Source organism: Quercus suber, unplaced genomic scaffold (assembly GCF_002906115.3).
Source record: "Quercus suber isolate HL8 unplaced genomic scaffold, Cork oak 2.0 scaffold_133, whole genome shotgun sequence".
Lineage (NCBI taxonomy): Eukaryota > Viridiplantae > Streptophyta > Magnoliopsida > Fagales > Fagaceae > Quercus > Quercus suber.
Genome location: NW_027069596.1, coordinates 950504 through 974342, shown reverse-complemented (window position 1 = coordinate 974342; position 23839 = coordinate 950504). Strand labels below are relative to the sequence as shown.

The 23839-nt window shown below is 33.7% G+C and overlaps 1 protein-coding gene across 1 annotated transcript; it reads right to left on the bottom strand.

The window, feature by feature from the left end:
• Positions 1-8596: 8596 nt before the first annotated feature.
• On the bottom strand, positions 8597-10723 carry LOC112039661 (uncharacterized). Its single transcript, XM_024072541.2, has 2 exons — positions 10295-10723; positions 8597-8791 (listed from the first exon to the last, which is right to left on the bottom strand). The coding sequence occupies exons 1-2, from the start codon at positions 10649-10651 to the stop codon at positions 8615-8617; spliced, it is 534 nt and encodes a 177-aa protein (XP_023928309.1). The 5' UTR covers positions 10652-10723; the 3' UTR covers positions 8597-8614.
• Positions 10724-23839: the final 13116 nt, after the last annotated feature.

Genomic DNA, 23839 nt, shown 5'->3' with positions numbered 1-23839 from the left:
AGCTATTGCAAATGCTGCTGTAGACATCAAAATTTTATGATGCATTCGCATTTGTCTGATCGATCATGATTAAATATTTGTGATCCAATTAATTTCCATTTGATGATGTATCAACAGCGAACAATCAACAAATGAAATCAAGCCATATGGCAAGCCCATGAGTTACTACGATGCACATAGAAATGACATGTGGCAACGTCAGAATAAACGATGCACATGGAAAGTTCTTATTAAATGCACGGCTAAAATTAAATTCAAATTCAGAATTTGTAATTAAATCTCAATAAATATTGAGTGAAAATTCCAAATCAAAGACCACTAAGTCACCCGTAAATATAGGCTTTTCGTATGAGAAAAAAAAGACAGACACTTAAAGAGAAAAACCCTATCGACACTCTATCAAAATAAAGAGTTCTCTCTAAGTCCAAAAGAGCATCATCGCTCCCTCAAAATCAAGGCTCATTCCTACTTCTTCAAATCAAAGTAAGGATTTTCCATCAAATTCCTTTGATTTAGTATGAGATTAAGCCAACGTCCCTCGCATCAAATCAAGTGCATACATTCAACTACTCATTAAACTCGGAGACAATAACACACGATTCAAGATGACGCTTCATAGCTCTTTGGATTGTAAAGCTTCTTGGAGATTGAATCAGAGGAGTTTATTTTATTCTATCATTTTAAAGAGTTGTATAGATAACTGTACTCAATTCCATATCAATCAATATAAATTGATCATTTGGTACACTATTTTGCGACAATATTATTTATCTCTTATAAAATATATTTTTTTTGTACAAATGTCAAGAATGCTTGGTCGGAGTCCATCCTAGAAGTCTTCATGTCTCCAATCTACCCAGATCAATGGCCTTAAAGAAGTCTAAGATACCCATGAATGCAACGAAAAGAGTTGGAGGGTTAATAAGCAACAATACTTCCATAGGTCCTAGTTGATTACTTAAAATTACACTATTATTTTAGTTTCAGTATGTGATATCACAAAAATTTTATGTTTAATTACATGTAAATATAAGAGTTTAAAAGATATCTCTTATATATATTCTTAACTTGTATTTTTCTATTAAGGGAGATTAAAACTAGTTAACTAATCATGCAGACATGCAGCCAAGAGAATCCAAGGGTCAAGATCAATTGGGGCATGACTTTTGAAGCATTAAAGAAGTTAAAAAAAAAAAAAAAATTTACTGGAATAAAATCTTCAATTGTTTAGTTTAACACAAATTCAATATATATATATATATATATATATCATTTTGGAGGCCAAAAGTGGGATGAAAGTTGACAACGGATACAATTCCAAAAATCATGGATTTTACATTCTAAATTTGTGGGATTTTCTCTTTTTCTTTTGGAGGAGGTTGACGCAATAGAGGAGGAAAAACCCTAGAATTTTTTTTATCCTCTTTCTTCTTCTTTTAGAGGTTTAGCATTATTTTTATTGATTTCTTTTGCAAAACTATGTGTTGCTAAATCTTTGGTAAGGGTTAGAGGAGAAACCTAGTATTTTTAACATGTGTTCTTGGGATTATCTATGTGCTTTCAATGGATTAATGATTGAATTTTGAGATTAATTTACTATTTGGAATCATTGCATATTGACAAGTTCTTAAGATTTAATATGATATATATATATATATCGAATGCTTCAACTCTTTAATTCATTGTGATCTGAGAATATATTGAATGCTTAATCTCTCCTGTAATATGTCAATAAAATTACTTTTTTTAATCATTCATATTCAATCTAGTTTACACATTGACACCTCGGGAATTCAGGAAGCACTATGTACAATTCATCAACAACCTTGAGAACAACTACCATTATAAATATGGAGATGATGTTTTTGGACTTAAAACTCTTTAACCCAAAAGAGAGTGTGAATTCTCTTTTACATCAAAATATTTGAAACTACACTTTTCTACAGCTATTTTTGTTATGAGAATTCCATGCTACTTTTGAAGTGTTTAGTGCAAACCACGATCATCAATTGGATTATGGTCGAGCCCAATTGCATTTGGACGTTACATGAGGATGGATTCAACTTTTATCAAATAAAATATCAAGAGAATGTGAAGCAGCATGATTGGGAAAAATAAATATCATAATCAGGTTCATTATCCTTCTAGGATTGAGAGTCTATGAAATTAGAAGTTGTGAGATTAATCATGCAAGTGATAGTTGTTAATTGAATAATTAATCTCACAGCGGTATAGTTTAATATGTCTTAACACTTAAGACACATCAACACATCAATTAGAAGTCTCCACTTCCATGATCAAGACAAATCATCTTAGTTGATGTGTTATAGTCTTCGCAAATGAAATGTCCAATTTCATCACCGACTACAAACTATAATTTGAGTTTACAAGGAACTTGTGATTTATATCTTCCGTAACTAAATTACATAAATCACATACAATGCATCTTAAGGACTATGATAATGTCTCATTAGTTCATTATAAATAATCTCATATAATTAAACAATTTAATTATTTATGGTATGCCAATAAATTGGATTTTTAGGGCAATAACCCCAACATATGCTTAGATCTACATGTTTATACTTAGATCTACGTGCCTATGCTTATATCTATGAGCTTATGTGCTTCGTGCCATGCTTGTATGCTTAGATCTATATGTTGGTTGCTATGCCATGTGCTTCTATAACCTTTTTGTCCCTTGATATCTCTCTTTCTTGTGTTTTGGCCCTTATTAGTGGGGTGTAGATCTAGATCCCGATGTCTAGGCCTACATCCGCACACCGAGGCCTATATCAAAGGGTTTGGATCATCTCCTTGTGCAACTCTATGATTGCTTGCTTGCTTCTATGCTTCATGACTATGCTTACCTCTCTATATCTAGGCTTTGCCATGCTTTGTACCCCTCGTGGGCTTACTTGTGTGGTTGCATCCATCCCTCCATTGATTAGGTATAGCCGCTTATGAGATACACCTCCGTTATGTTGGTGTGTTTGATACACACCTTTCTCCACTCTATACGATGTTGATATGCTTGTTTTGCTTGCTTTGTGCTACCCGTTTGGCTTTCTTTGCTTATTCGCATCTCTGCTCGCTTGCCTAAATGTTCATACATGAGTTTGTGTGTCATTCATACTCCAATCCAATGGAACTATGAACACTCGATCCAAACCTACATCTGCCCTCCTAAGACACCTTCTTTTGCTTGATAACATGCTTGTTTGCCCTTTCATATGTTGTCCATACCCCATTTGGCTCTCTTTATTAGTATGTTCTTTGCATGCTCTCCTTATCTCCTTTGTTTCTTTCTTTGCTTGTCTGCTGGTTTGTTTCTTTTGTCTTTGCATGTACACATATGGAGAATGGACACTTGGAGTAAGGGTACGACCTTCTAGGTGTAAGCAAAAAGGGCAAGGATACAAGCAAGAGGATGCAAGCTCACAATGGGCAAGTTTTAGTAGATTAGGGGGCCTAGCCCCTCCATAGTGGTTTTCTCTTTCACCCTCTCTCTAAGCCTTTTCTCTAGAGCATGTATCAGAGCTCCCCCTCTCCTTGTACCATTTGATTTTCCTACACCTTACTTGGGCTGTGCTCCCTAGGTATGACAATGTCTATTTTACATTTCCTGTACCTTGCTAGGCCATAACCTTAGAACATTGACAATGTCAATTTTACTTTCCTGTTCTATGTGATAGCATTATGCATGATGTGCGTGTGTGTGTGCACGCATGCGCTTGCGTGTGTGCGGATGATCATGCACTTTGTATGATGGACTTTCGTGGTTACGCGAGTGACCCTTGCTGATCACGAGTGCTCTTGACCTTATAGTGTGGGTATGCACTCAAGGTGATTGCTATAAGTGCATATTCATGCTATATTGTGGGCCGATTATCGCAGTGTAATTGTCTTGATCCATGTCACCTAACTGACATTGGTTTCCCTATGTATGCGACACACATTAACATGCTTGATGCTTTGAAGGGCTTCGGCTCGTCATAGTACGAGCATGTTGATACGCGTCATATACACAGATGCAAAACCTTGCCAATGCGCCATAGCGCACCAAACGTTCAACTCTGCTGGATTTTCTCTGTAAAAATGGGGCATTCCCATTGCTGTATTCTCATGTTGAAAGCTTACTGAGAATAGCATTTGATGTGCTATGATGCACCTGAGGCGAAACACTGTCGAATTTCTACCATAAAAATAAGGCGAAATGTTGCCAGATTTTCGCCGTGGAAATTTGACAACGATTCCATACGCACCAAGAAAGCATCGTCTAGGGCCATACCCATTTCGAAGTCAAACCTCAAAGCCTAATTCATTTTAAGCCTCGTAAGCTAATGTCAATAACTCATTTTCAATTGCCAATGTCTAAAAATTATGAATTTACCAAAACAAAGGATTGTCCATGGATAGGTGCTATAGGGTGCCTAATACCTTCCCTACACATAGTCAGACTTTGGAACTCAAAAATCGAGATTTTTTATCCATCTATATTAGATTAGGAAAAATGACATTTTTCTTAGCCTCAAATTAGTAATAAAATCAAATAGAGTCAAGTAACCAATCACACTTTAAAAAAAAAACCCAATGATTGGTGGTAACTTCACTTACCCTTGGTAATTTCCTTAAAATCGACTCATATTCCAGTCACACATGGGGTATAACACACCTCCACAGCACCCGAGCTCCAAGCTTCGTGTGCATGTGCATGCTTACAACCCCTTTCTTCACGAAAGGAGGGAGAAACGAACAAGCGTCGCTGCAATGGGTGGTCGAGCTGCCGCAAGGCGTTGACATTATGGATAATAATTGTGAAAATATTTTCTCTACTTTTGAGGTTGATTTGAGTTTAAAGCACCTTGACACATGAAAACACTTTGCAAGGCCAACCCTAGGCCTAGGCCAATTAGGTCCTAGGACCCCCTAACTAGAGAAAGACCCCAAATTTATGGGGCAATTTTTTTTTTTTAATATTTTTGTGAGATATTAAAAAAATTAGTTTTTTTTTTCACAATTAAGAATGCCCAAAGAATTAAATAATGCTAGAGATAAAGATAAGACAAATTTAAATAAATAGGTCTTACAAAGAAGAAAATGTTAAAAATACTATAAATTTTACTACATAACTTTTATTCTTTTTTTTATTATATACAAGATAAAAATTCTACTCTACCCTAATCTAAGTGTATATATGTGTGAAGTTCCCTCCTAGACGCTTGAACCCCGGTCCTTACCCCTCACACCCCACAAGCACTTATATTTGTAGAGCAACCACTGCGCCAAGGGTGCGCAGTGGTTTATATAACTTTTATAATTTGATGTAACAATAAAATAATAGGTAAACTTCAACAAACTATTGAATACATTTTTAAATGAATTTTTGTGATTGATGATATATCTTTATAATTCTCATGTTGTAAATTTTATAATATCTTTCTAGTATTTTTGTAAACGTCACTAATCACATCTATTACAAAATTAGTATGTAGTAAAATTTGTTATAACTTTAGCATTTTCTCAAAAAAAATCATATTAAAAAGTAAAAAGAATGGATATTTAAAAAAAAAAATTACTATATAAAATCCTAATTGAATATTATTTAAGTGATAACATGAAGGCCCTATTTGAAGATTTTGCCTTAGGCCTCCGAAACGTTTGAGCCGGCCCTAACACTATGCATGCTGAATTTTATATTATTGAGATTTATTTTATATAGTCTAAACTAATTGTATCTAGAAGTTTTTGCATGAATCTGTTTATGAGTAACATAGTGTTAAGTTTGCATATATTGAAAAAGAGAATATTTGTATTCATGTGTATCCTTACTTATTTTTTGTAGTTTGGTTTGTGTTGCTTTATTTTTCCCTACCTCCAAAATTTTCCCCTAATTTTTTCCCAAAATTTGTTTTTTTTTTTCCTATATTCTTTAGGGGGAGAAATATGTTTCTAAAACCAATGCTATTCATAGAGGGAGTTGTTGCTCTTCATAGAGGGAGTTGCCTCTATTTTCTATAGAGCTTTTTTTTTTTTTTTTTGGGTTACTCAATTTTCTATTTTCTCTTGACCTCTGTTGTGTATGTTTATTATTTGCTCTTTGTTTTAGTTGTCTTTGTCAATACGTGACAAAAAGGGAGAGAAAGGTTTTTAATTGTTTTTATTTAGAGGGAGATGAAATTGTTTTTGAAAGTGGAAGAAAAGAAAAGCAAAATTTTTTATGTATCTAACTCAGGGGGAGAGTTAGTTAGATTTATTGTTGCATATTTGCTATTTTAATAGCTTTTTCATGTTTATGTTAAAGCATTGTGATTCATATTGTTTTTCATTTTTTATTTCAATACATGCGTTGATGTGCTCTTTTGAGAATTTCAGGAAAGATATGTAAATTCTAATTAAGATTTTCTGCCTCTTCTTGCAACTTCTAAGTTAGATGTCTTAGATTGGAATTTGTGATGTATTTGGGATTTTTAATTGTAATAGAGTTGTTCTCGTATTTGAGCATTTCGTTTTGTATGTAAGTTTCGTCACAAATTTCCAAAGGGAGAGATTGTTAGGTTCTAAAAGTTCAGGACAATTAGCCAAGCGTGAGTACAAACTTGTCTAGATATAGATCTTAGAGTCTATAGGATATATTAGACAATCCTCAAGATACTGCAAGTCAGAATACAAGAACAAGGAAGCTACAAGTTCAAGAAATCAAAACTTACTAGGTTCGACCGATCGAGAAGAAGGCTTGACCGATCAAGGCATGAATTTGTAGAATTTTAATTAAGGTCCAATAGCTCATTAAGTTCATTAAATGATTATGATTTCAAATCTAATTCATGTAGTATTTAAAGGAAACCTTAAGACATGTTTTAAAAAGAGAGAGAATAGTTCTTCTTACGCCTTCTATTGTAGATTAAGGTTTTTGTACCCAAAGCTTTCTCAAATCTTCTGCTAGAGTTATTCTTTGAAGAAATTCAAGATCCAGTATTGTATAAATTGCTACCATCACTAGTTATCAAAGGTGCTAGAAATCTAAACTTTCAAGGGTGGTCTTGAAATCATAGACTGGAGGTCTATGTGGTAGATCTAAAGCGTGAGCTGAAGGGTCATGTGAGAGAAGATCCGGATCAAAGAAGTCCAAGGAGTTTAAAGCTCAGTTTGGTAACTATAGTTAGATTTACTATGAGTTGGTATTCTTAACTGTAAATCTCAATTTGATATAGTGGATTGTTCTTTTGGGATCGTTCCCCCAGGTTTTAAACCTTGAAACAAGTTGTTTTATTGGTTTTCCTAGATCATCACATATTATGTTATTAAGTTTTCTATTGTACATGTTGATTGTGATGAATGTTTAACCTAAATCTGGATAATTAACTTAAATAAGAACTTGGCTAATAAATTAGGTTAAACATATTGTGTTTATCAGGGGTCTAAAACTTTACACTTTCCTTAGCTAAGTATTTTGCACTAGTATGGTGAGACTGATGCGTGGGTTTTTTTTTTTTTTTTTTTTTTTGGAGTTTTTAGCTATAAATTTACTAAAATATTAAAATGGCTACACTGATGTGAATGCTCTTAATATATTCTCATTCGATAGCTTACTCCTCCCCCATCCTCTACATCCAATTACCTTTACCGTATACATCTACATACTCTTTTCAATATCCTCATTTGATTATTAGTGCTCTAAAGTTTAATATCTTTAATTGAAACTCCCTTTTTTTTAATCTTTTATGGTGTGAGCAATTTTGAGCATTAATGTCAAGATTTTGTAACTTAGTGGTATAATATGTTTTCCTTTACCATAAAAATCAGAATTTGAATATTTTTTACTCCATTATTATAATTATCGAATTATTTAAGAAAAAATATATATGAGAAGTTAACAATGTTATCATTTTAAACTGCCTCAAGTCTTTAGGTAGTTGTCATTGACTCAGTTTTTAGATATTTTAAATTTGACTAATTTATTGTTGGATCTGATTAGTAAGTGCTCTTAGGTATTAGCGAAGCATTTTAGAAAAATTTTAATACAATTTTGATGAGAAATATAAAAAACTAATAAAATTTTTTGTTTTCTATCCTATAAAAACTTTCTAAAAGTATATCCTAAACATATTTCCTTACAGAATCCATTAATAAAATCCATATCACTAGTTAGAATTAGACCAATTAAATCAACTAGACATGAGTATCTCTGTCAGAACTCAACAAACATTATCTCCTAATGCGATTTTGTGATGTCCTGTGATGTTTGCTAACCCAGCCAGCTGAAGAACTGACAAACTCTATTTCAACCGACCATTTGGTCGACATTGAGTCAAAAATCCATTCACTCAAACAAGGTGGGTCGAGTGGTGGGTTAACTGAATCGACCTGTGGACAGCCTTAATTGTTACAAGCTAGTTTTTAATCCTGTTAATCAAACTAAAATTTTATAATTTAATTACTATTACAATCAAATCCTATATAATTGCATAATTACCTTTCTGATGACCAATTAAACATGTCAAAATGAGTGTCTACACCAAGCAAACAAGCAGAATTACTACACCAACAACACCCCCCCCCCCCCCTAAAAAAAAAAAAATCTGTAACTGCTAGCCTAGTGATAGTGTAATTTTTAAGCGGAAAGGAACTCTTTAAATGCTTCCCATGTTAGACCTTTCTGAAAGTACTCAATATTAGAAGGGTCGAAAGGTCCTTTAATTCTGTCTATGAATTTTATCACTGCCCTAGCAGGAAGAATACTTCTTGATGGATCCGGTGAAGTTCTATAGCTCAAAGACGAAGAAAATCCCTGAAACATCATTTAACAAACGTAGTTTTGAGCTAGCAATAAGTAAATCGTGTGGAACGATAAACACAAACATGTAGGAGAAAGTGCAAAATGTGCATTGATGTGAACTAGAATCTAGTTCAATTTTTTCTTATGAAAAGTTCTTCAAGGCAATGTTTTTCTAATCATCATAAGAGCTAAAATATTATAGTCAAGAATACTTTCGCCAATATTTACCATAGGTACATACTCATGTATAATGTACTTTATAAACGCTAGGCTAAAGCCTATAAAGGTAATGATAAACATACCTACAACATAAATGCAGAGCAATTCCGAAAGAAAAGACAAGAAGAAAATTTTGGAATCTCAGAGCAACAAATAACACAAGTGCGTGTTAACAAAACTGTCTTCTCATTTTTTATTGTTTTTCAACTAGGAGACTGGAATAATAAAGCAACAAAGCACTTATAGCTTGAGCATGGACTGCTTATTCTATTCTAAGAGAAGGAAATAATGTTATACACTTATACTACAAGTTAGCTAGTCCCACAAATCCCAAAGCTTGGAAGATTTTTTTTTTTTTTTTTTGGAAAAATGAGAGTATCCAAACTTTTTTGAATATCTGACTATTTCTTTAAGTATTTACAGTCCTCCCGTCCCATACACACCAAATTATTACTGGGAGAAATCCCTTAAAGGTCGCTTCAAAATATTCACAAAAGATTTCAAAACCAAGATCTCATAAATATCATGAGGCCCTAGAATTTAGGAATCATTAGGCTAACCAGGTTGATGAGCTTTGAATTTTAACTTTCAAGTAATCACAATTAAACATGGATATATCTATTGTCTTCGGACATTCCATTGATGTAGCTCATAAGTTGTTTCCGATGTTATTGTTCACAAATAATTTGAACATTAGCCAACAAAATGGAATTTACTTTTTATGTTAAATCGGGAGATCCCAAATTCCCATAATTTTCACTCATAAAGCTATATTGTGCTATACCATTATCTTAGGAAATGCAAAAGGTGAGCTAAACTACAGAAAACTATCAATGTACTTCAAAAATACAGTTCTATCATACTCTATACCAATAAAAACAAAATGTTTATTATATAAATTAACTTATTCACAAGAATTTTTTTAATTATATCATTTTTTTTATAGGTAATTTGCTTTTACTAGTATTTTTAAGCAAATAAAGTCACCGTATTGCGTAATATTTCTATTATAAAGTACTATCACATGCATAATCCTTCTTTTATGTTTTTAGTTGAGCTATTCTAGAATTACAACCAATTCTACACTCATTTTCACAACTATTTTAAATGGCTAATTGCCTGTCACTCGGCCACTTTTTTTCACCCCATTTTTATTGTGAGAGGTGAACCATCCTAAGGTTAACAATTCTGGGTTAAACTAGTTGTTAACAAAATGCAACCAATCCACATGGGACACATGCTTTTCCCCTTCGCCTGAAACCCAAGAGAAACGAAATTTGATCTAAATCAACTCACCTTGAAGATAAGCACCTCAACTTCCTCCTCGTCCACTATTGCATGAACAATAAGCGCTTCTCCCTTGGCAGACTGGCTATACACTTCCAACATCGCAATTTCCTCATTGTACCCATATTCTTCATCACCTTCATCTTCATCTCCATCCTCTTCTTCATCATATCTCACTCTCCTCCTCACAGCACACGATACCCAACTCCCCAAAACTCTTTTGTTGCTCAATTTCACAGCTTTAATGCCAAACCATACGCTATCTTTGCAGGTATAGGTGTTTCCCGGAAGAGAAGATGGTAACATGGGTGGTGAGGATAGCATTGCCCATCCACCTGAATGCTTTAACATTGTCATAGGGCCCATTGTAAGTGCTTCTAGGGGTCTCAACACAAGAGCCTTTCACTATAAAGATAAGGTCACACGTGTGCAACTATGTTAGAGATTCAGCAAAAAGAAAAAAGAAAAGAAAAAAAAAATCTATGCTGTAGAGATTCTCGAATCTGAACACAGTAACTCTTTCTCACTTTTTTGCCGTCAGAATTCAGAAGGGGCTGGGCTCAAATAGTAACAGTCTGATCGGACTGGGACACAGGCTTCTGAATAAAAACCGTGGCATGCATGTCATATGATAATTGATAAGGGGGTGGCATGCGTGGTTCTTATCTTTCTGCAATTTCCATTACACATGTTTCACTTGTCATTTGTCAATTTATGGATGTCAATTGGATCCATTTCTTGTTATACACCAACAGGGAAAAGACAATAAAAAGTGACGATTTTTTTTAATAAAAATTAATCAACCAAATTGACTGCCATAACGTAAAATGACTTGAATTTTTTTAAAATCAAATTAAATTATAATTTTATTCATTAACTTTTATACTATGTGTCAATTTAGTTTCTTACATTTCAAATATGTCAATTTAATCCTTAATATTTTACTTTTATGTCAAAATAGTTCATGTAGTTAAGCGGTGGATAAAAAAAATGCTAAACAAAACTTCCCCTCTAATAAAAACTCACATTTTGAACAAAGAGAGACAATGATGAATTTTTCTTTGCAAGGAAATCTTGCTGATTTCAGCAAGATCCTTCACCTATCTACACTTTTTAAAACTCTTTTCTTCACCTTCTTCATCAAGTTATATATCGTTCTTCAAGCTAAAATCTCATCACAACCCCTCTTTTTGTTATTACTCTTAATCGGTGGAAACAATTTGCAAACATTGAGGGGCTGTTTGGTTTTTAAAAACCATCACTCATCATTCCTCATTCAATTTTTGTCACTCATCACTCATCACTTAAAATATCCCAATTTCCCAAATCCCACCTATTGGGCACCTAACTCAATTCTTTTTTTCAACCTCAAAAACTTAAAAATGTGGAACCCATTTTTATAACTTAAAAAACCTAAAAGTCAAAAGTTACGGCTAAACCATTCCAAAACATAAAAAATCAACTCGGTTTTCACAAAAAAAAAAAAAAAAAAATCAGTTCGGTTAGTTAAAAGTTGCAGCTGGACCAATGACTTTGGGCCCCTCAATGTGTGTTTAATGAAAACACATCCAAATACACTACTCAACCATGGGACCCATCAATTTTGAGTTATAGGTGATGGAAATAGAGTTGTGGGCGATGAAAATTGAAAATCCAAACAGCCACTGACTTACCGACTTTGTTTCCTCACATTCTCTTCCTAGTGAAGTGGCCTAATCAATCACTCACTCACTCTGTACTTAGCCTTGGCCATTTCCTTCAATTTTGTGGCACTTTGCCTCATACAATGTCGTCACTTAAATGACACCTTCTTTTGCTTCTCTTTTGTAGAATTTTTCCACAACTTATCATTCCCTAGGCTTAGATCTCTTCCTATAAATTTGGAACACTTTTCCACAAATTAAGAACCTAAAGTTTTGTCAATGTTGGAATTAATAAATTGTTGTCATAAGTTGGGTTAGAAATACTGAATGATTATTATTGTATTTCACCCATAATAAAATATACATGAGTATCTTTATATAAGAGCCAGAGTGTGCAATACAAGTATGTGTATAGTACAAGTATATGTGTTATACAAGTAAACAAGGTGGGCCTATGGCCCACAGCCTATTACACATTAACAACCCCCCCCCCCCCAAAACTTAAGATAGGTGTAAAACCAACTTGAGGTTGTCAACAAAAGCATGAAAGTGTCCTTAGGATGTGACTTGGTGAAGATATCTATAAGTTGATATATAGAAGAGGCTGAGATCAACTTGAGAGCATCATGAACAAGATGATAACAGATAAAATAACAATCAATCTTGATATATTTAGTCTGTTCATGGAAGATATCATTGTGAGCAATATGAATGACACTATTTGGTTGTTACAATAAAGAGGAGTAGCAGAGGATGTAAACATGCCTAAATTCTTAAGAAGCAATCGAAGTCAAAGGAGCTCAAATGTGGTATCAGCAAGGGCACGATATTCCACTTCAATGTTGGAGCGGGCCATAACGGTTTGTTTCTTACTTCACCAAGAAATCAGAGAAGAACTAAGAGGAAAGCAATAATCAGTGGTTGACTTTCGATTAGTGGGATCTTCTATCCAATCAGCATTAAAGAATGCACGGAGAACAAGAAGAGCCTAAGTAAATTAGAAAAGGCTATGAAAGAAAGTGCCCTTCAGGTATCGAAATATGAGCAAGACAACAACATAGTGAGTCGATCATGTAGTAGTCGGAAACTGGCTCACCTAGTGAATAACATAAGAAATGTCTGGACAAGTGACAGTGAGATAAACTAGGCGACCAACCAATCGTCTATAAAGAGAGAGATTAGGCAATGGTTTCCTTCTAAGGGTGTCAGATACGCATTGAGTTCAACTGGAGTGTCAACAATCTAACTGGCAATGAGTCTAGCTGGAGACAAAAGTTCAGAAGCATACTTAGCTCGAGTAATATAAAGTCCATCAGTGGAATGAGTGATTTCAAGACTCAAGAAGTAGTTGAGATAGATCTTTCATCTCAAACTGCTAATTGAGAAAATCCTTAAGTTCTTGAATGTAACTGAGGTTATCACTAATTATGATCACATCATCCGCATACAAGAGAAGCAAAATAGTGGTCTTGGTGGGGATTCAACCTTGAGGACCTCTGACTACGGCGAAGTAGTTAAGAGAGGACACCAAAAATTTTTACTAACTGGAGAAGTTATGGCAACGGAAAATACCAACAAAGACCAAACTACAAGATTCAAGAAAGTTAAAGCAATGGCTTTGATACTATGTTATAAATATTGAATTAGTATTATTGTATTTCACCTATAATAAAAGTATATATGAGTGCCTTTATCCCCCCCCCCCCCCCAAAACTTAAGATAGGTGTAAAACCAACTTGAGGTTGTCAACAAAAGCATGAAAGTGTCCTTAGGATGTGACTTGGTGAAGATATCTATAAGTTGATATATAGAAGAGGCTGAGATCAACTTGAGAGCACCATGAACAAGATGATAACAGATAAAATAACAATCAATCTTAATATATTTAGTCTGTTCATGGAAGATATCATTGTGAGCAATATGAATGACACTATTTGGTTGTTACAATAAAGAGGAGTAGCAGAGGATGTAAACATGCCTAAATTCTTAAGAAGCAATCGAAATCAAAGGAGCTCAAATGTGGTATCAGCAAGGGCACGATATTCCACTTCAATGTTGGAGCGGGCCATAACGGTTTGTTTCTTACTTCACCAAGAAATCAGAGAAGAACTAAGAAGAAAGCAATAATCAGTGGTTGACCTTCGATTAGTGGGATCTTCTATCCAATCAGCATTAAAGAATGCACGGAGAACAAGAAGAGCCTAAGTAAAGTAGAAAAGGCTATGAAAGAAAGTGCCCTTCAGGTATCGAAAAATGAGCAAGACAACAACATAGTGAGTCGATCATGTAGTAGTCGGAAACTGGCTCACCTAGTGAATAACATAAGAAATGTCTGGACAAGTGACAGTGAGATAAACTAGGCGACCAACCAATCGTCTATAAAGAGAGAGATTAGGCAATGGTTTCCTTCTAAGGGTGTCAGATACGCATTGAGTTCAACTGGAGTGTCAACAATCTAACTAGCAATGAGTCTAGCTGGAGACAAAAGTTCAGAAGCATACTTAGCTCGAGTAATATAAAGTCCATCAGTGGAATGAGTGATTTCAAGACTCAAGAAGTAGTTGAGATGTCTAAGATCTTTCATCTCAAACTGCTAATTGAGAAAATCCTTAAGTTCTTGAATGTAACTGAGGTTATCACTAATTATGATCACATCATCCGCATACAAGAGAAGCAAAATAGTGGTCTTGGTGGGGATTCAACCTTGAGGACCTCTGACTACGGCGAAGTAGTTAAGAGAGGACACCAAAAATTTTTACTAACTGGAGAAGTTATGGCAACGGAAAATACCAACAAAGACCAAACTACAAGATTCAAGAAAGTTAAAGCAATGGCTTTGATACTATGTTATAAATATTGAATTAGTATTATTGTATTTCACCTATAATAAAAGTATATATGAGTGCCTTTATATAGGAGGTAGAATGTGTAGTACAAATATGTGTGCTATACAAGTAAATAAGGTGGGCCTAAGGCTTATAGCCTATTACATGTTAACAAGTTGAATAGGTTTAAAGGATACTCATGAATTATTTAAACACTACCCCTAATTGGATCTCAACTTGTGAATCTATTCTCTTGTGATTGCACGAATGTGTGCATTTTGAGATTTTGAGATCCCAATTGTGTCTCATGTGTAAGAATGTGAGGTGGGCATAAACTGACACATTTGAAACATTTGAGTGAGAGAAAAAAATACAAAAATAAAAAACCCTTAAATGTCAACCTCACATGGATTGAATTACAAAGTTTTCATTTTTCTATTCATTTTCCTTTGTTGATTATACTGCAAATCAAATCAAAATGAAGGATGGAAACGGGAAACACATGAATTAATTAGCAAGTCATGCCACCATTTCTTAGCTAATAGCAATAGGTATGAGCTTATATTTATTTATTTTTGATAATATGAATGAGCTTTTAAATATAACGGATGTTTGGCAAACTAAAAGTATTCGGTATATGTTGGATATTTTTTTTTTCTTTTCAATAAATTATCAATTAAAACTACTTTTGATTATATGCAAAACTTTGTCTAAACTATTTTTACTTTTCAATTTTATTTTTTGCATTTAAAAACTATGACCAATACTGGAAAGAAAAAGAACGAAGTGAAAATCACATTTATACTTTAAGAGTTCTATAATTTAAAATCAATCACACTATTTAAGACTTTTTTTTTTTTTTTTTGGATAGCACTATTTTAGACTTCTTTAGTTTTGTGATATTTCAAGAACTCCCTTAATATATGCTAGCTTGCTTAATTTTTTTTTTTTTTTTTAAATTCCTATGTTAAAATATATTTGGTTGACTAGATTTGAAAATATTTTTCATAAATATAATAAATGGAAAATGCAATAAAAATTAGAAAGTGAAGGTGATAAAAACCCGGGGAGGGGGAGATAACACTAATCCTCCTTATGGTTTCCTCATAAAACCCAAAACACCCTTGAGGTTTTGAGTGTAACCTTTAAGTAGCATTAACTGTTAGTTGTGGAACACCGAACCCTTTGAAGTTTTTTTTACAATAACACAAAAAATTCTTGTGATACTATTTGTAAAATTAAATATGGACACGTTCATCACATCATGAGCAACTTACCAATTATTTTTACAGTTGTTTAACAATTTATGTATAAAATAATATTAAATGAGATAAATATTACACTCATAATTTTAAATGGTTTAAACGTGTGTTTTATGGAAAAAAAAATTCCAAAAAATAATAAAAGATCGTGCTTTTCATTATTTTTAGTGGACCATAGAGCAAAAAACATTGTTAATAATAAAATGTTGTCTTTTTTTTTTTTTTTTACTAAGCTAAGCAATAAAATGTTGTCTTAACATCGAAGCTTGTCTCATAGAAATAATAACATCACATAGTATTATATATATATATATATATATGCGCGCGCACATACTAGCCTCGTCACACATATTTTGTGTGTGCAATGAGGCTTTTTTTTTGGTCTACAATCATAATTTTCCTATCTTTAAAAAAAAATTTGGATAAGTTTTTTTTTTGAAGACATGGATTAGTAGGAGTGTCTTATTTTGTAGGCATTTTAAATGAAGTTGAAGATATATTTGTATGGGTTGTCATCAAATTTTTTTTCCCTATTATACGTAAGGTTTAGGGATATTTCTGAATCACATAAAAGTTTAGTCCAAAAAGGGAAATCCCTTAATTATAAATAGTATAGATAGATAATAATAAAGAAAAGAAAAGAAATATATGGCACTAACATCTAAGCACGTGCGTTGCGCATGTTCAAAGGCTTTTCTATTTTTTTGGATAAAGGTTTATAATTTACATCTATTATAATTTGAAAATATACTTTTTTTTATTATTCAAACAAATAAAAATGATAAACATTAGAGATAAGCAGTAACTGCAATTTCTTTTTTGAACGTGTGTTTGGAAGTGGTGTAGTGATATAGAGATTTTTTTTTTTTTTTTTTTTTTTTTGAGAAGCAAAAATTGGGGTCTTTATGGTCATATTACACCCCTGGGCAGGGAGCCAGTGGCCTCGGTCAGGGAGTCCGTAGTCGGTACCCGTTCTGTACCCTCTGTGTGGGAGTCACCTCACATTTTGTGAGTACACCTCACCACTAAGTTTACCCACCAACGAAAGTCTGCGGGCAGTGAGATTCAAACCTAGGTGTGTTGCACGAAGCGTCCGAACCTTACCCACTCAACCAAGCCCTCATTGCTGATATAGAGAAAATTTTGGTTAGGACAAATAAGATAAACCACGTGAGGGGAAAGAAGACTAAATTTTAGGAGTTTTCTTAGTTTTTTTATTTTTTATTTGAAATTGGGGATGTTTCACTTTATTCGAATGAAAATAGAATTAAAAAAATGTTAAATTTTAGGGAATAAAAAGATGAATGTGAAGGGAAATTTTTTTTTTAAATTTTAGGAGTTCTCTTTTTGAATTTAAAATGAAATTTGTTATTTAAAAATTATGACCTTATTTCTAAGAGAAGTTATCCTTCATTAATGAGAGTATTTTTAATCACATAAAAGTCTAGTTCAAAGAGGAGAATCCTCTTATATATAGTGTATATATAAATATACAGTGTAAGGACCAGTTTTGAACTTATAGCCCATTATATGGAATGACTTCAACCCAAAAAGGCTAAAAACAATGAATTTGTAGAGAATGAGTTGGAGAACTGGGCTTTAGTTGATCAAACAAATATTGGAATCAATCAAACGATTAGAGAATGAAACAAAATAGGATTATATTGAAGAAAAAGGGTCATCGACAAGTTCCGAGGTGTACTCTTCTCTTATATTATCTTCTAATTTGTATACAAGTTTTGTTCCTAAATATTATACAGTTTTCTTTTAGATTTTTTTGATTCCCCTCCCCCTTTCTTTGCTCTTTCTCCTTCCTTTTATACTCTTTTTTCCTTGTCATCACTATCTTCCACGTGCATGCCAAATGGTGAATCTTGATACTTGTCCCATCAGAACCTCCCGTAAGTCTTCATGTAGTAGCTGTAAGGCTGAAACCCACTGTTCAGACATCATCTCCACATTAATGCAGCCAGGAAGTTAGCTACAGAGCATTTAATGCGGAAGTAGCAGCTTTTTCCCTGGATATTTTATGATCATTCTATGTCTTGAGCTTTCGTAGTGCTTATTTGTATCAATTAAGTACTTCTATGATGTTTCTTTGAATAGCAGGTCATCTCTTTGGGCTATGGCTTCGGTCAGCCGAGGTGACTCTTATTCTTGGCACAAACCTTTAAGTCATCATGATCTAAATTGACTTCTTTGTTTGTTAATATGGTCCATTCGAATAACGTTTACCCCTTCTCGGACATATTTTGTCCTCCGCGTGGGCCTTAGGTCCATTATACAACATGTGTAATGGATCCCCAGGCCTAATACCACTACATATATATATATATATATATACACATACACATATGGACAAAACATAAGTAAAGTACTTAAATACTGTTTTTTACATTCCCCTCTTAAAATTCAATCATTTGACTTTTTTTTCATGGGATGGATGTATATTTTTAGTTAAGTGCTACCACATAACTGAATTTTAAGAGGAGAACCTAAAAAACAATATATAAGTATTATACCTAAGTTTTGGCCTCTCTCTCTCTCTCTCTCTCTCTCTCTATATATATATATATATATTCACTTCAAACTTGAAAATTTTATCTTTGTAACTAAATATGTTCTACATTTCTACATTATGAGCTAACTTAAAATAAATGAAAGTGGGAGAGTCTTCCATCCAAGTAACAAAGTTCTGGGTGTTTCTTGAATTCTCAATAATATCTTATATGAGAATAATATTATAGATAATAAATTTTATAATTTTATTTTTCTCAAATTTTTTTATTTATAATTTACTTAAATCAATTCTAAACTTATAAATTACTTTTCTATTTTGTGAATATAAACTATTTATGAGTTTTAGAAATGGTTATTTTCTCCTTTTCGCTTAAAAAATCTATTTCATAAATATTAAATTTGGTGATTATAAAAATTCACAACATCAAATTTACCAACACCTCACATATGAGTCATTAAAAGAAAATTATAGATTATGGTAGCTCCAAGAATTAGATGATAGACAAATAAGGGAGTATTGTAAAACTATTGCAAATTTTTGTTTTGTTAAGAGTTTTATTGTTTCTTATATCACACGAATAATTTTACTATAAAATAACTATGGTATAAATTATTTATAAAATAAGTCCTTAAAAATAAGCATATTTCAACTTGCAATAAAATCTTTAAGTTGGTAAAAGGATTGAATCATTGATGATGTTTGCAGGAAAAGAAAACCACAAAAGTATTGCAAAATATATTAAAAATAAATAATAATAATAATAATAATAATAATAATAAAATTTTAAAAGTTTAAAAACTTACTGCTGGCGACTGTCGACGGACCAGACCACACTCCATAAAGTCAGTAACTCCAACCTCCAATCATTTGCTTTTTTTATTTTAATTATTTCCTCTTCTTTATTTTAAGTATTACATTATCCAGAAATACCAATTATAAGGACATTGCAAATAAGGACAATAATTAATTAATTAATTAATAAATTTTTTTTTTTGTTTTTTTTGTTAAGGAAGTGGACTTTTGCTTAGGCTATTCTAATTACAACCCATAAGAAAAATCTCATGAACCAAGCAATGTTGTGAATGGAAGTAAGGACCTCCAAGCTTATGTCTTTGAGCACATTGAACTCACCACCCTGATTGTTTTTTTATAAAGATTTTTTTTTTCATACCACTAAAGGGAGAAACAAAGTACATAGTAGCTTTACAAAAAACCAACTGGAGAACTATTACAATAGTGGAGTGGCAAACGTGTTGCCTCTTTAGCTACAGACCAAATATCTTTCACTATAATATGAGGAACACAAACAAGATCACAAAACAAGCCATACTGATTCAGGAAGTAGTAGTCCGCAAGTCTAGTGCTGTCCATCCAATCCTTGGTACATTTCTTCCTAACTATCTGCATAAGTCCTTTGCTATCACTGAGGAACAAAACATTGTGAAAACCTTGGTCTTTGGCTACCAAACCAGCTTCAATAACAGCCTCCAAAAGAGCTCCAGTGGAAGTTGTAGCAGAAGTACTTGCTACTCCAAAAAACACCTTATCTCCCAGCAGAGTTAGAGCTTCATATGCAATACCATATCTACATTGCCTCCTCTTTCTAGCCGCTGCAATTTTGATGATTAGGTTCCAGTTCCTGGCTGTAGGTTGCTACCAAGTGTTGGAACAGCTTCTATCTCTTCTTCTTGGGGTTCGATAACTTGAGAGGGAGGCCTTATACCTTCTTTGGAGAAAGACCCACACAGCAGTTTCTGCCTAATGTTCCTCCTAATCCTGCCCAGCTCAATACCAAATCTCTTTTTGGAATGACCACAAATGCCAGGATCAGTTCTAGCCGAAGAAGAAGAAGAAAGATTGGAAGCAGTGTCTGAGACCTCTGAATTCCTAATAACATCCAGTCCTGTATCAAGACTGACTGAGTGGTTCAAGTTGGGTAAAGTGTGAAGTTCATGCATATTCTGAGTTGGGTTTTGATATTGGGCCGAGCCACTGGCAGAAATAGAAGAAGGCCCACTTTGCACATTTCCAACTACAGCCTGTAATCTGTCCCTTTCCTCTCTATTAACCATAGGATTGTTAAGTCTATCAGGAGATTCTGGAATTTGACCCCTTTCCCATGCATTCCCACATAACCATTCTGGATGATTATCATTGAGTCGATCTAGATTAAACAGTACAACCATCTCCGAATCACTTTCAGTAGTTGAGGAAGACCCTGTGGCCTCCCTTAATTCCCCATTCGTAAAAAACGGACCTATACCATTGACCCACATCTCATGCAGAGAATTATTATTCTGATTCTCCTGGGTTGCATGCAAGCTAGTATTTGAATTCAGACTTGGGTTAGGCTCTAAAAGAGGGTCTGCATGTAGGTTTAGGTTCAAGTTTTGATTGTGTGAGGTATCAGAAGGTGAAGTTGGAGAGTTTACAGGAGTTGGTGGAACATTACCTCTGTTGATAGACAAGGAACGAATGGTTGTATGAAGAGAAGCATGCCCAAAGTCATGATGATGAGATGAGGGGTATGGTGTGGGGGCTGTAGAGTTACTCTGATTGGGGTTAGGAGCAGGGGCCGACTATGGTTCAGGGTCCATAGTAACATGCGAGGGATGCTCCTGAGAGAGATTATCAACATCTACAAACCCATATCTAGCTCTTGTAGTCCAGCACCTCCTTTTATTAAAATAAGCTTTCAATTCATTATGAAAATGAGGTTCCAGAGAATCATAAGCATAAGGAACCTGATGTAGCCTTTGAATCCTCTGCCTCTGACGAATAAGCATACGCTCCACTTCATCCATGCTCTCACTACACTGACTTCTAGTATGTCCTATGAGTCCACATTTAGTACAAAGTTTATGCACTCTCTCATATTTGCATTGTACCCAAGTCTCAATGCCATCATCCAATCGAAGCATAAAACCCGAGATTAGAGGCATCTATGGATTCAATCTCACTTTTATCCTCATGAACCTTAAGTTCCTAGGAAGCCTATCTTCCCAATCAATTTTCTCAAAAGCTCCTATCATTTGACCCATTCGTTCAGCTAACTCTGGATAATGATATTCTAAAGGTAAACCATGAAGCTGAACCAAGATTGACACAAAATTTAAATGCAATTTACTCATTACCAGATTTGGACGCCATTTTTCCAGAACCAGCAACGCACCATCTATAGACCAAGGCCCCTCTAAACACATATACTCCAGGTCTTCCATACTCTCAAAATGGACCACATAAAAGAAAGAATCCCTTCCTACTACAATCACTGCTCCTCTGAGTCGCCATGCAGAATGGATTAGGTGCTGAAGATAAGCTATAGAAAACTTCCTATAGTCCAAGACAAACCCCAAAGTGCACTGAGACCAAAAAAGGCGTTGCATGTGGATGGATTCAGGATCCCCTTCTAGCAAAGGCCATGCTGTGCGAAAGGAGTTTCAAGACCATCACTACTCTGTGAATCCAAGTTAGAGTCATCAGCAAAAGGATTAGCACTAACATCTGACCCACTACTCTTGCCCAAGCAAAGTCATGATTAACAGATGGATCCCCATAAAAGAAAACCTGACAAAGCTAAACTCAAAAAAGAGAAAAAAAGAAAAAAACAGAGACCAATGACACGCAAAAGGACCAAACACAGAAAAACAGAGAAAAAAAGGACAACAACAGAGTAAAAGAAAGAAGGCTGAAGAGAAAGATAAGTCAACAGCAAGGGTAAGAAAAAAGAAAAGACTAAGCATAAGCATAGAGAAGAGACAAAAAAGAAAAGGCTGAACGTGAAGCTAGATGTGACAAGACAGCTGAAGGAAGCAAAGAGGAGGCGGAAATAAAGTTGAAAGAAAAGAAACTCTCAAGTAGAGAGAGAAGCTCTCGTTAGAGAGAGAGAAGCACATCTAGCTTACTCATACAATGATGACACATATCCAATAGTATGGGTCTGTTTGGATATCGCTTATTGCTGAAATTGAAAACTGAAAACTAAAACAATGTAGGAAAATAATTTTTAAATGTGTGAATAGTGCTGTGAAACTTAGTTTTAATGAAAATTTTGCTGAAAAGAGTACTTGTAAGTCCTGAACAATGCACGAGATCGACTGACAGAGACGCAAACGCACTGAAAAACGTTTTCAGCGCAATCCAAACTAACACTATATACAATCACATGGTATTATCTAGATGAATCCAGTGCAATTTGTCACTAGACCCAATTCTTAATCCTTTTACAACAATTGAGTTTGCAATTTTTACTGATTCTCATAATGTCTTACATAACAATTGAGTTTACAACTTTTGCTAATTCTCATTTAGGAGTACTAATTCAGTACTTTAGGAGCACAATAAATATATGTTCCCCTTCTCACATAATAATGAAAGACTGAATGTCACTAATTAAATTTTAAATTTACAGTAAAATTTATCATTCATATAAGGAGTTACCATTTATGTAAGAAGGAGAGCACACATTTATTGTTCTCTTAAAGCACTAAATAATTAGGAACACCTTGTCTCCTATTGATGAAAACTGAAAACAATGTAGCAAAATAATTTTTAAATGTGTGAATAGTGCCGTGGGACCTAGTTTTAATGAAAGTTTTGTTGAAAATAGTACTTGTGGGTCCCATGAATAGTGCACGAGATCGACTGATAGAGACACAAACGCACTGAAAAACGTTTTCAGCGCAATCCAAACTAATGCTATATACAATCACATGGTATTATCTAGACAAATCCAGTGCAATTTGTTACTAGACCCAATTCTTAATCATTTTACAACAATTGAGTTTGCAATTTTTACTGATTCTCATAATGTCTTAACAATTGAGTTTACAACTTTTGCTAATTCTCACTTGGGAGTACTAATTTAGTACTTTAGGAGCACAATAAATATATGTTCCTCTCTCTCACATAATAATGAAAGACTGAACGTCACTAATTAAAATTTAAATTTATAGTAAAATTTACCATTCATATAAGGAGTTACCATTTATGTAAGAAGGAGAGCACACATTTATTATTCTCCTAAAGCACTAAATAATTAGGTACACCTTGTCTAGACTTACTCTTAACGTCATATTTTTGTCACTCAATAATAACTTCTTGCCTCTCCTATATTTGTTAAAAAAAAAAATTCCTTAAGGGTTGGTTTGAAATCCATTTATTTTGCTGAAATTAAATTTTTTTTACAAAAAGTACTATAAATAAAGATAAAAATTAGCTAAAATAGTATAATAAGATTCATAAATAATACCAAATAATACAATATACCCATAAATAGTAAAAAAATAAACTGAATATTAAAA

Bases quoted from the DNA above. Each gene is read 5' to 3' on its own strand.
- LOC112039661 (XM_024072541.2), bottom strand. From the start codon at position 10,651: ATGGGCCCTATGACAATGTTAAAGCATTCAGGTGGATGGGCAATGCTA. The intron at 8,792-10,294 runs GTGAGTTGATTT...ATGATGTTTCAG, and splicing joins TTGAGGTGCTTATCTTCAAG to GGATTTTCTTCGTCTTTGAG.